The sequence below is a fragment of the Sinocyclocheilus anshuiensis genome, unplaced genomic scaffold (assembly GCF_001515605.1).
Source record: "Sinocyclocheilus anshuiensis isolate Anshui unplaced genomic scaffold, SAMN03320099.WGS_v1.1 scaffold1885, whole genome shotgun sequence".
NCBI classification, from domain to species: Eukaryota; Metazoa; Chordata; class Actinopteri; order Cypriniformes; family Cyprinidae; genus Sinocyclocheilus; species Sinocyclocheilus anshuiensis.
This window is the reverse complement of record NW_015542322.1, coordinates 948,035-962,508: the sequence shown is the minus strand read 5'-3', so window position 1 is coordinate 962,508 and position 14,474 is coordinate 948,035. Positions and strand designations below refer to the sequence as shown.

The 14,474-nt window shown below is 35.6% G+C and overlaps 1 protein-coding gene across 1 annotated transcript in view; it reads left to right on the top strand.

Moving 5' to 3' along the window:
* Positions 1-736: 736 nt before the first annotated feature.
* The window catches only part of LOC107690933 (calcium/calmodulin-dependent protein kinase type II subunit gamma-like), an 83,284-nt gene continuing 69,546 nt past the window's right edge, over positions 737-14,474 (top strand). Inside the window, exons 1-2 of the mRNA XM_016489362.1 lie at positions 737-958; positions 2,186-2,280. Coding sequence (XP_016344848.1) covers positions 822-958; positions 2,186-2,280 — 232 coding nt within the window. The 5' untranslated portion in view covers positions 737-821. The remainder of the gene's footprint in view (positions 959-2,185; positions 2,281-14,474) is intronic.

The window sequence follows — 14,474 nt, the reverse complement described above, 5'->3', positions numbered from 1 at the left end:
TAAATCAGTTTTAACAATATCAGTCTTTTCTATCATTTTTTGTTTTATTATTTATTTATTTATTATTATTTTTAAGTTCACATATCCTTGTTGAATATTAATTTCTTTCAAAGAAGGAAAGAAAAAACATACTTTTTCAATGTCCTGTGTATGACCACAAACTTTTAGTATATATTGTTCCAAAAGAGTTCTATTTTGAATAAATGCTGTTCTTTTTAATTTTTTATTAATTAAAGAATCCTGAAAAAAGTATTACAGGACCAAAAACAAACAAACAAACAAACAAATAAACAAATAAATATTAAGATGCAGAACTGTTATCAACATAAATCAGCATTTTAGAACGTTTTCTGAAGGATCGTGTGACATTGAAAACTGGAGTAATGGCTGCAGAAAATTCAGCTTTTCCATCACAGGAATAAATTATTATTATTATTATTATTTTTACAGTATTATCAAACATATTACAGATAGATAAAGTGAATTGAAATCATTTATTTAATATTGTGTTGTGTTGCTTTATTATACTCTAACGTGTATTATATTCTGACACCTTTTTATTTTTTATATTTACATAATTTAACCAGTTAAATGTTTTTCGATGCATATTATGAATAAAAATGACTCTTGCCATTAAATGAATGATATATATAAATATAAAATAAATGAAAAAGATCTGTCAGTCTGTCACCCTACCCGTGACTTTGCTGATTGCAGGGAAGTCTCGCGTTGTCTCGCGTGATTTTCTCTCCACCCCCACCATCCAGCCCCTCCCCTCCGCTCTTTCCGTCTGTGTCTCCTTCTTTCTCTCTCTGGAACACATGAGATTCTCCTCCCGAAACCTGAACCGCAGCAGCAGAGGCATCGACCCCCTCCCCACACGCACACACAACATGGCTACAATTGTAACCTCGACCAGGTTTACGGACGAGTATCAACTTTACGAAGAGCTGGGAAAGTAAGTGCGCGCAACATTGTAGCGGCGTGACGTCATCGGCGCAAGTTACTCTTGTTTGTTTCGTTCCATTCTTTTATTTGGATGTTGACAGCGGGGGAAATGGCTTGCAAAGAGTCTCGTAAACCTCTCCGAGAGCCACGCACAGGGGGCTTGATCGGACCAAGACCAGAACCGAGTACTGCACTCAGTCCTGGACTTGATCCGATCAAGTCCCCTGTGCTGATCTAAGCTCTAACCGTTGTTAATGTCAGGTTTAAAGGGCTGTAGTGGTTTTGAGTAAGGTATCTGTGGTGTAGAATGTTGAATACAGTACACACTGTGTTTTGTGTTCACGCCTTGTTTTATTTTAAGGGCTTGCTGATGGGCAGGAAGGTTTTCTCGGTTACTTTGGGTATTTGTCTGCAAACGTGGATTGTTTTATGCTCGTAACCCGAGGTTAAATCGTATTGTTCTGCAGCTGCTTAAAATTATTGCAGCGTAGTGCACTATGTAGTGCACTAAAGATTATGTAGCCGCGTACTTGATATTACAATGAAATATTGAGTGTGTCGCGCACACAGTTAATCACACTTTAATATCTTAGGAGGGGAGCGATAAAGAGGGATTATAAAATCAATAAATGAGCAGTGACGCCTTTCTGAGTATTAAATCTCACTTTTGGGAAGAGCATTACTGACATGCAGATGCGAAGTGCTGTGCACGCCGCCCATTTTTAGAGGCTAATGTCCGAAGTGTAGTAGACAGTGTTGTCTTAAGTCTAATTGTGTGCAGACATGAGAGCATTTTCTGATTTACACTTCTTTTTGTCATACTTAAATTTCTCGCGATGTCCGATTTGTGAACAAATCGGTCTTTTGTGTCGAATCTTGTCAATGAATCGGAATGATTCGTTCACAAATCGGACCGAATCGGTCCAAGGATTCTTGACTCACTGTAAATTATTGTTAATGTAGAATCATGCAAATGTAACTTTTATTTGCGTTGTAAGCAATGAACACATTCAATTGCATTATATTAATTACATAAAATTACAATAAACAGCATTTTAGAACATGGTGGAAAATGATGAATCATTTTTTTGAAGCAAGCTGTTGGAATACTCATCACTCATTTATAATAGAACCGCTGTTACATCTTCAATGACTGACAGCTCTTCCGAGTTTGCGAGAGTCAGGTGCATCTTTTACTTTTGAGGGAAACTAAACTTTGTGTGTTCTTCATTCGCAGGGGTGCCTTCTCCGTGGTGCGGAAATGTGTGAAAAAATCCACTGGCCAGGAATATGCTGCTAAAATTATTAACACAAAGAAACTGTCAGCAAGAGGTAAGGCATTCGATTCGGCACTCTTTCAGTGTACGCGCTGCAGTGGGATGAAGTGCTTTGTGTTTTATTTCGCTCAGCGTTCACTGAAAAGGCATTGTCTCCTGAAGTTGTTCAAGTTGTTATAGTCCAAATTGGAGTTTTGTGGCTTTTAGTCCTTGTCTGCTCATTTGAGGCCATCTGTATGGTTGCGTACTTGTAAAAGTTGAGTGATTATTGCCTTGTAGCAGATATGCTCGTTTAAGTCATCTGGGAAAACAGACCAAAAATATTGATGATTCAGTTTGCACTCACAGGTGTATTCATTTATTTGTCCAATAAAATTAGGGATGCACCGATATGAACATTTTGACCAATACCGATAACTGATAATTCTTTATTTTTGAAAGCCGATAACCGATATGTTGGCCGATAAATCTATATCCAAATTTTTATATACTTTTTGAGAGCCTGAGAAAAAATGAGCATTTATCGGCCGATACCGATATGGTGGCCGATATATCGTGCATCCCTAAATAAAATACTCTCCCCATAATACCACCTACTTGTGACTATCACTATTAGGGTTGGGTATTGGCCATTAGCACTATAAACACATGATGTCTGTTTCATTCATACTGGACGCCAAAGGGCACCCTCGCACAGAAAATCCACATATCCAGTCACAGAAGTAGTGGAACACATGACCCTCCAGGAAATCCTTAATATGGTCAAAGACATCCTATTATAGGTAGCCTATGGAACATATTTTCTGCCTCATTCTGTGACAAGAAGCCACATCAGATCACAAAAGGAAGCATTTGACTGGTGTTGTGGAGTAAAAAGCTTATAATGTTCTCTTTTGTTGGACAACAGGTTTAGAATTGTGAATACAAGGGAAGTTTAGCTTTAGGCATTTTAATTTAAACATGTTTAGCTTAGTTAACAGAAGGCTACCTGCTGCCGTCAGAGCAAGTGTAATTACTGCATTCACGCGCTCCTCGAATGCTCTCATTTCCAGAGTTGTGCTTTTAAGTCGGAATGTGAAAACAACATGGACACTGGTTGGATTTGTATTATTAGACCTTTCTGACTTGAGTTCACGTGCATTTTCTCAGTCGGGAAATTATTTTTCACGTGCGGTGGCGCGATGATGTTTCTTACGTCCGTTTCGGAGAACCAGAGGACAAATATATCAATCGATCGCTCAGGCACGGCACCAAAATGAGGCACCGAAATCTGCGTTCGGATTCGGTTCTAGTACATACTAGTACATACCAGTTACATAGGTACCGGTGCCATATTGGTACCGGGTTTCGGTACCCAACCCTAATCACTATAGACAAATATAGTGATTAGGCCAATTAATCAGCTTGTATTTGTCCAGTTTTGCATTATTACATCAAATGGTTAACAGAAGTAGATGTTTGTCGGGTCCAAAATCTAGCCACCAGCCTTGTCAATGGACAGTTTTTAATAAAATTTGTGTAAATATTTGAGTAATATAAAAATGTAATTGGTTTTCAAGTATCTGCATCGTCTTTTAACAACCCATTTGACCACTACTTCTGACTTGCAACACAGTATTATATATATATATATATATATATATATATATATACACCAAAAATGATTTTTAATAGTTGTGGTTTTAGTTAACAGTAGGGCTGTGCAAATAATCGAATGCGATTTTCATGCGCATCTTGTCAGTGTCGCATTCGGTTATTTGCACAGCCCTAGTTAACAGTAACTACATGCAGTAAGCCAGAATTCATGGCTGTGACTTGGACTAAAGGCTGTTGGCTATTTAAAAATGGGACAAGTCCATTGATAGTATGTCTCCAGCTTCCTGTTTTAATAGGAAACAGACCTGTTTAGCTCAGTAGCTGTGTGTTGAAACCTTGCCTGCCGGGATGGTCGCAGTCCTTCAGATAGAGCCCAGTGTGTTCATGTTTAAAAGCATGCAAAAGTGTTTGCCTCTGCCTCTGTCCAGCCCTGTTTTTCCTCAGAACTTGAAGAGACACATGAGAATGCGTGCTGTGCCCTGCAGCACAAATCTGGCTAATAGTCCCACCTGCAGTTTTGCAATAATTTTGTGAATCTTTTTGTGCAAGCATGTGTTTATCAGTACCATGTGGTGTCGCAGAACTTGCATGCTTTGTTGTGCAGCTCCTGAAGACCAAAGCTGCTTTTGATTAGAGAAAAAAGACATGGCGCTTAAAAGGGAAAAAATTATATTTTATTTAGTCATTTCAGTTGAAGAATGAAAAATGGATTTTTCCAGGAACAGACAGGTTTAAGGTGTGTTTAGAGGCCCTGCGGCGCTTGCTATCGGTTGGATATATTCATTGGCATGTGTTCATTTCTCTCATTTGAATGTTCAGTTGTTGCCCTGATATTGTGGGAATGTCAGAAAGGCCTATAAGCTGAGTCATACACAGAGGAGGATTCTGGGTCAATTCAGCTGATAGTAAACTTTATTTTTTATTGCCGTGCGAAATTCTGACAGTGTTGCATCCAGGGTGAAGCTTCTCTGAGCCACTGTTGACTTGGAAGTGAATCGTGTTCAATGATTTGCATTTTTTAAATCAAATAAGCATTATTCTGCTTTAGCTTGTTGTAGTTTTGGTCTGCTGCATTATATATAATTGTACCTGCCTCAGCAGGTCGGAGAAGCTCATCTGTCATAACAGCAGAAGGTTAGTAAGTGAAGTGTCTGGTGCAGTATGTCTTTCTGCCTTCCTCGATTTGCTGATTTGCAGTTTTCAATGCAGCTAATGTGAAATTAAGTGGAGCGCATGGACAGTGAGGGTCTTGTTTATGGCACAGCTATTGTCTTTGTTGAGTGCTTGTCTCCAGCAGGCTGGCCAATTAAGAGACCGGACTGCGCTTCAACCGTCCTGTTAGCAGAGCGAGAGGGGCGTGACAGAATCAGTTAATACAGAGATTCTGGAAGGAAAGGTGTGGTTCTTGTCATCCTGGTGTAACTCTATCTTCAATTCATCCACGTCTCGTTTGAGATGGATGCTCGGTTTAATGTTCGCTCTACTTTCGCTGATGTGTGGGCATTTAATTCTAGTTCAACTTAAATTGATTAATTCGCAGGGGATGGGAATCTAATGATTTGATTTAATGCAATGATTCAGATTCCGCTTAATGAATTTTGTTCCTTAGCGATTCTGTTAATGATTCTTAGTGCTTCTAAGGAAGTGGCAAATAATTGATCCTAAATATATCATACCAGTTACTACATTTTGTTTATATGTTTATGGACCGAAATAAGTATGTAATACTGTATTCTCTGTAATTTGAATATTTTCATGAAAGACTTTCTGAAGACTGGAGTAATGGCTGGTTTGCCATCACAGGAATCAAAACAGCAAATTTTGAATTGTGATATTATTTTATGATATTATTGTTTTTACTGTATTTTTGATCAAATAAATGTAGCATTGGTCAGTATAAGAGACTAATATTAAAACATTAGAATGTTACAATATTAAATAAATATTAAAATATGAAATTGTTTTATTGACAAACTTTTAAATGAGTGTACATAATTTATGTGAATCATGGAGAATATAATTAATTTAATATATTCCAATTTTCCTAAAGTCAAATGGTCAAATGTATTTGATTTATAAAATTATAAAAATACAAAAATGTGTAGCATTTATAAAATTATACATTTTTAATAAAAAAAAAACGACCATATACATAGGTAGGACTAATTACCACAAGATTATAAAGCAGTATTATATATTTACTTGCACCCAGCTTGTCTTTCTCAAGACATTTCATTCAGACTAAGCTTACAACTACAGCGAAAGCTGTTTCATTCACATTGATAGAAGAATGCAATGCAGATATTTAAAAACTGTTAATAGTACCAAACATCATTAAATTATTTGACTCTAGTATTCAAAAAAGTAGAAACTTTTACCTGTAACACATTTTTTGAGGCCATTTGTTTATTTAAAAAAAAATAGGTATATTAAAGTGGTGGTGCTGAAATGCTTCACTCATTGGTGGTTTTGACCAAGAGCTTGATGCAGTAGCTAGGCAACCGTTTACTTGGGCTGTATTTGATTGGTTGCCACAAACGAGGAGACTTGAGTTGATAGACTGAGTTGTGGATGAGAACGGACAAAAATCTCCCATAATCCGTTACTGCCTGATGCCCTGATGCGCACCACACGTCTGCAGAGAAGCAACACGTGAGCCTGACGGGGGCTTAGAGTAGATGAGTCTCACTCCGCACACCTACTGCCCAGATCTGTCAAGCAACCCCACTGCTTTTCAAAAACTGAGTTCTGTTTGGTTCATTCGTTTATGACACAGACCCTGTGCCATATGCAGGAATCCCTTTACTTATTCACCCAGATAAACATTTGTGTGATTAGTGCTCTGGTCAGGTCATATGACGGCCTTATTAGCAGGTGGGGGAGGGGTTTCTGAGCCAAGGAAATGTATGGCGTAATGACAGCAGCTGTGTGCATAACGCTTGCAGCTTGGCTTGTTTTCTGTCGTTTGGAAACACGAAGGTTGAATGGCTGTAGAAATAGCCGCAGAGGTCTGGTAGACAAATGTCCCCCCCTATATTTCAAAAGAAATTATTATTATTATTATTATTGGGGAAAAAATAAAGAGACATCTTTATGTATTTTATTATAAACTTTATATATTACGATAAATACCGTTTACAGGTTTAAAAAAAGTAAAAACATTTTTTTTATATATTTGATTATTTTAAAATGTAATTTATTCCTGTGACAGCAGCATGATACTTCAGAAATCATTCTAATATGCTGATTTGTTGGTCAAGAAACATTCGGATTATCATAAACTTTAAAAATATTTATGCTGATTAATATTTTTGTGGAAAAACTCTGATACTTTTTTTCTTTAATTAATAAAAAAAGTTCAAAAGAACAACCGTTTATTTGAAATGGAAATCTTTTTTTAATTCTAAATGTCTTTTCTGTCACTTCTAATCAATTTAATGCATCCTTATTTATTTTTTATTTTTATTTTCAGGTTTATTTGACAGGGACAATGCACATCAATAATACATAAATTTACAATGTGCCAGAATTAGCCAGAAGGCTATTTTACATTTGCAATCCCTGGACTGATGGTAAAATTGTCACCCTATAAATATAAAAGAAATAATCTATACATAATACATGCTCCAAGATACATATAAATTTTATGCTATTCCTAATACAGTTCTATCTCAATACAAAAAAAAAAAAATCAAAATCCGCTTAAAAATTATGCTATACATAGAACCAACAGATCAATACCAGCTCACTCATACACACATAGTCCGACTGTCAGAAAAAATGACAAGCAATGTATCAATAATATCAATATACAGGCAAGGATAATGTAAGCATACAGACAAGTAACAGTAGCCTTGATCATTCAATCAAATACTAAACCAAACAACCTCATGTACATAGCATAAAAATCTCAAACTAGTAGAGCAGAAAAGACTAGAAGAATTTAGTATGTAAAATTAATGTTGACAATGCTGACTCTTAATTAACCACTTCTTTAAGTGAAACTTAAACTAATACTTCTTTAAAAAAAAATTTTGCTGACACCAAACTTTTGAATGGTAGTGAATATTATTTATATGAATTATGGGAAATAAAATTAATTTAGCAGGTTCACAATAACCATAAATCAGGCGAAGATCAATGTATTTCCCCTAGCATTTATGAAATTATATGACTGTATCCCACAAAATTCAGAGTGTTTTAGGGATTTTCAGTTTGTAGTGTGACAGCCTGTGTGCTTTCTGTTGATGAATTTTTATAAAAAATTATAAAATTGTTTAACCTAAGAACATTAGTCTTTTTCTAATTGCAGTGTCTGGCTTTCGCGTCTATGTATCTGTCCTCTTCTCTCTTACCTTGCGAGGGGGATTGCTTTTGTATTGAGGTTAATCCACTTATTTAATTGTATTTCACATGCTCAGAGGGGGATGCCATAACTATCTCTTACACTGCACTTGTTTTTTTTTGGGCCGTGTGGTCATACTTTCTCTGTCTTTGCAGACATATGCTGTTTAAACTTCACCTTAAACGGTTACAAAAGCTGCACAGGCGATTCGAACGGCTCCTTGGATCGAGTGGATTCAGTTTAAGCCACTATTGAGAGGACTTAACCTCCCTGAGGCCGACTTGAGCTCCAGTCCCCTAAATGACTAGATGCTTGTTTTGTTTGACAAAAACCAGCACGGAGTCTGAATTACCTCCAAATTTTGTTGTGATACTCTGGGACTGTAACGCCACAGTTCAATTGGCAGATGTCCAAATAGCTTTACGATTCCTAGCCTCTTGTTTGCACACACAAACGTACACCCACAATGCATATATGTTGTGTGTACACTTGCATTATTCCTCTGAAATGGCTTAAAAGGGTGTGACCCCTGCAGTAAAATGATCAAATAGTGCTGTCTTGTCCTCTATTATGTGAATTGCTTTGCCTGCCCTACAACATCATGCTCTCCCTCTGACTGATCTGACCAGAAGCGTTATAACGCATTTGCATGTCGTGGGTCATTAAGATCACTGTCAGTTATCCTGCATGCATCTTCCCGACTGCTCGCTTCCCAGCGCTTCATCATTGGCGTAGTCATTTCCAGCTGCCCTGTTCACATTTTTGCCGTGCCGCTAGTTCCCCTGGATGAGATTGCAAAAAAACACAAAGGAGGCTTGTGAAGTAGCACATGTGCATTGCAGATAAAGTCTCTTTTCACAATGTACCTGTATTTCTCTCAAGCGTTTTTGGTGTACATTTCATTAATTAGTGAAATGATAGAAATAAATTGGTTAATATTTTTGAGATGTTAAGCCAGTTTTAAATATAATGTGAAAAATGTTTATTTCAGTAGTTATGTCATAGTATTGTTTATTGGATCAGGAATGAAGAACCTTCTCCTTTTCCACAAAAGATTGATCAGTGAAAAATGAATCCGTGAACCAGAAACATGAATGAAAGATTCTAATGAGTCAGTCCTTTTTAGTGAATCACTAGTTGTTCATACAACATGTACATTATTTAATTTTTTGTCAGCATTTTTTCATAAATATTTTTTAATTGAAATAACTACTGTTCAAAAAAAAATTGGGGGCAGTATATTGTTTTTTTATGTAATTAATATATTTATTTAGCAAGGATGCATGAAATTGATCAAAAGTGACAGTAAAGGCATTTATAATTTAAAATTTTAAATATAAATGCTGTTCTTTTGAACTTTCTATTCATGAAATAATCCTGAAAAAATATTATGTTTCCACAACTGTTTTTAACATTGATAATAAGAAATGTTTCTTGAGCACCATTTTAAAATGTATTAAAATAGAAAGCAATTCTTTTAAACTGTAATAATATTTCACAATATTACTGTTTTCACTGTTCCTTTGAGCAAATAAATGCAACCTTGGTGAGCATTTTTTTTTCAAACACATTTAAAAAATCCTACTGACCTCAAACTTTTGAACTTTTGACTTTTTTTTTTTTTAATTAATTTATTATTATAGTTTAATAGGCCATTTATAGGATTGCATGTATGTTGTGTTTAGAAAATCTGTTAAAGGCATTTTTGCAATAATTGTTTTAAATTAATCACATTTGGAATTGCATTTCTTTTTTTTTTCAGATATTGAGTCCTTAAGAGTACTATAAGAATCATTAATGGAAAAAGCCGTGTTGGTCTTCCACTAGTGCAAACACACAAACAGGGATGTAACGATTACCGGTTTGACGATAAATTGTGATAAAATACCCCACGGTTAGTATTACCGTTTCATATTTTTTGAACAACTGAGGATAAATAAATACTGTACTGCACAGGGCTCTAGTGTGCGACCAAATGGGCGCATTTTGCGATAATTTTTTCTGCCGGTGCGACTAAATTTTGTGTGTGGTCGCACTGGTGTGACCACCGCATTGTTTAACTCATAAGCGATGCATTTCTGTTGCATGTGAGAAACATCAAACGGCAAACGAAACTGAAAGCATAACGAAACCGCGCGACTCGTTTGAGCTGCGCAGCGCATAGTGTAGAGCCTGGTTTATACTCGCCGCGTCAGGAGCGTGAAGCTGCGTGCAGCAAAAATAACGCGAATATTGATTAAACGATGGATGGTTTGTTGATTTTAAATGTAAAACTTGGTGAAATGATTTGTGTCAGTACTTTTTGAACATTTCCAGGACATTTTAACAATACCGTGATAATACGGATAACCGTGATCATTTTGGTCACTATAATCGTGATAAGAAATTTTCATACCGTTACATCCCTACACACAAAGCATATTCAACAATTTGTTTTTATCAGGCAGTGTAGTACATGATAGGAATGAATCAGAGGAACACACGCTGCGTGTTTGAATTCATTTTTTCTAGTGTGTCGAGCATGTATAGGACAGCCCAAATCTTAATCCCCCTTCCTCTGGGATCATCGGCCCCTTTGTTCTGCCTCATTCTGAACTCCATTGTGTGAAAGTAGAGGTGCTACAAGGACTGATAGAAAGACGTCCTCGCTACAGGGAACGGAGCGGCATTGTTCAGCTCTTCTCTTCCATCCCTCTCTCTCTGTAATGGGAGCCGCGAGTGTTCCAGCCACACTCATTTTGCACTCATTGTTCTGAGCTGCTGCGTACTGTGCCTTCAGTAGAACTTCCATCGATTGCTCTCCCTCCCGTTCCTTCCTGCTTTCTTTTCCATTTTGTTTCACTCTGCATCCCTTCTGTTTCTCATTTCTTCGGCTGTGATAGCCTTATTAAAATCAGGTTATTGCACAATCGCTTTGCTGTTTTCCTGACAAAATGAGCTCTGCTCAATTTTCACACACTTCGTTTATGAAAAAGAGGGGCAGTAAAATGAATCGGATGTGAGGCTTTAGGAGGTAGAGCTAGAAAAATGTGATTACTCACCTGTTGGATGTGGGAGTAGTTCTTTCTGGTTCCTATAGCGTCAGAAATTTACTTTATTAAGGAGCAATTTTCACTTCCTGGAGTTTATTTCCAGAGTAATTTTTTTACTTTTTATGAGGGTACTTTTTATTTGATAACAATATTAAAATGTGCAGTCCATTTATATCAGTGTTTCTCAACCCTTTTGAATAGAAGGCACCCCTTTGTCCAAGAAAATATTAAATGGACCTCCTTTCTAAGATGATATGCACTTCTGGTACTTTTTATAAAAAATAAAAAAAGAATAGTAAACTCAAAAATCTAATGTCAGTTTAATGCTGAAATTATTTTTATTATTAAATATTATGTTAAAATAATTAAATGTCGATTATTTTGAAACCTAATGGGACCCCTGGAACTGCTGCTTGAGAGCCACCTAGTTTAATCATAGTTTAGTTGAATTATTTCAAATTAATAAATTAATGAAATAAATATGAGTGAATGTTTATGGTTGCTACTTGCTAATTATTCAAATTAAATTAAAATTAAAATTCAAAATAATTTATTTGTAATATTTCTCATTTTACTTATTGCATTTATTTCTATAATAAAAACAAATCAATGCTAAATAATAGCTGTGATGATAAAGCAGAAGATATCCAAACTGTACCCTAGTTTTGATATCCTATGCATTATTATCTCTAACTACTATACTGTACTACATTTCAATTAAATTATTCAACTGAAATATTTAATATGAATGGACTCCCAGTTTAACTTTATTTTGGTTAACTATATATTAAAAATGTAGCCTATGTAATTGTGTTATTGTAAATGTAGCACTTTTTTGTGCTGTGTTTGTTTGAGTCTAACACAGCAGCATTTGCTCAAACAATGGCGTGAGACTGCGGTGGAACTATGTTTTCAACCAACAGAAGTTGAGGAGAGTGTTTAGGAACTTTTTTGAACAGTCATTATTTTTTGCACATTGCATTATTGCACATTGCACTTTTAAGCATAAAAAAAATGACAGGGTTGTTTTTCGCCCTCCCAGTGCAAATATTTAGGACATTTTTGGTAGTGTTTGCGCCCTGGGCACTGGTTAATTTCTGACCCTCATCTGGTACCTACTGCATAAATCCTTCTAGGGAGAGAGACAGGAAAGAGGGAATGAGACGGAAAGAGCAAGCGAGCGATTACAGGCAGAAACCTTTGCCAAGTTGTACTGAAAGTGAATGGAACCTGCTAGAATGACTCAGGAAACTTAAAGTGAGTCAATTTATCTTTTGAAATGTTGACTGCCATGCAAATGGCCCTTTCTAATCAGGTGAAGACGTGGGCTGTAATAAAATGTTTCTGGACTGTGTAGCTGCCAAGCTGAATGCATGTGCGATTGTTGCTAAGTGTGATATAATGAGAAGTGTTCAATCCACAATTAATGGATGACGTGCTCTGACCCACAGCCATGAGGAACCAAAACCGAGAAGGTTACTTCCTGTCCAGATAGTGGTCGGAATAGTTAAATTACCTAAAGATGATCACGTACACACTAGCGTATTATGTGTTCTTTTGTTTCTTACTGTTTTGGAAATGTGAGAAAGCCTTCATTCAGAGGGGAAGCTGGGATAGGAGTGGGTGGTATGACAAAATATTACATCACTGGATGAGCAATTTTATATTCCAGTGATGGTATTTATCATGAAATAGTTGTTTTCGTTGAAAATTCGACCCCCAGATGTTTTGTGTTACATAACTATGTCTATTTTTCAGTAATCTAATGAAAAATACTTTAATGTAAGAGTAATGCAAGGTCAATGTACGATTCTTTATAGGAAATTAATATGTTTCTAAAACATTACAAATATAAAAGAAATTACAAAGTAAAAAAAAATTACAAAATAAAAAAAAAACAAAGATATGTAAAATAGCTGCTGTATGTGCAGTGACCACATATCAGTTGAATTATCATATCAATAATTTTACGTTTTGATGTTATCTATCATGATATAGTTATTTTTGCTGGAAAGTCATCACCATGATGTTTTTTATGCTACGTAACTATATCTATTTTTTTAATAACGGAATGAAAAATACTTTAAAAATTTTTAGGTTTTGTAACATTTGGAACCAAAATGTAAGATTATTTATAAGTAATGAACAATATGTTTGTAAAACATTACAAATATGACTAGATATGTAAAATAGCTGCTGTATGTGCAGTGACCACATATCAGTTGAATTATCATATCAGTAATTTAATATTATGATGTAATTTATCATGATATAGTTATTTTTGCTGAAAACTCAAAACGATATTTTATATGCATATTTTATTATGCTATTTTTAAAATATATTTGTTTTTTTGTATCTTTTGGAACCAAAATGTAAGATTGTTTAATGAAAAACATGTTTGTAAACATTACAAATATGACTAGATGTGTGTGCAGTGACCACATATCAGTTGAATTAGTAATTTTATATTCCAAACATGATGTAGTTATTTTTGCTGAAAATTCAACCCCCAGATATCTCATGTAACATAACTATGTCTGTTTTCAGTAATGTAATGAAAAATACTTTAAAAACATTTTGGGTAAGATTATTCATTACAAATGAACAATGTGTCCATAAAACATGACAAATATGAATAGTCATGTAAAAATATATCCGCAGTGACCACATATCAGTTGAATTCCGTATTAATATAATTCCATGAAATCTTGACGCTTTATAAGCAGGATTTTTTAAATATTTTTTTTTATTTGCTGACAGTTGTGTTCAGGACCTTGGCTGCATTTCATGTTATCCGGCTAAAAGTGTAGCTAGTGAGTTGGCTGTCTGGGTGGCATTGAGTCATTGATCTTTTCTTACAGCGTGGTTGAGTTAAAGGGTTAGTTCACCCAAAAATGAAAATTAGCCCATAAATTACTCACCCTCAAGTCATCCTAGGTGTATATGACTTTCTTCTTTCAGACGAATCCAGTCGGAGTTGTATTAAAAATTGTCTTTGATCTTTCAAGCTGTTTCATAGCACTCAGCGGTAGTGCTGGGCGGTATACCGGTTCATACCGAATACCGGTGTTTATTTTTGTTATGATATGACTTTTTAAAATACCGCAATACCGGTATATGTCACTTAAACAACGTTCGGAACGCCACACTGTTTGAAAGGGGTCCCTTTTCACTGGTGCACTGTGGTGAGGGCACAGCTGTATGTGTTACTAAGCGTGAAAGTTCCGAAACTGAAGCTGTAGAACTAATAGAACGTGATGACACAGAAGAACTCA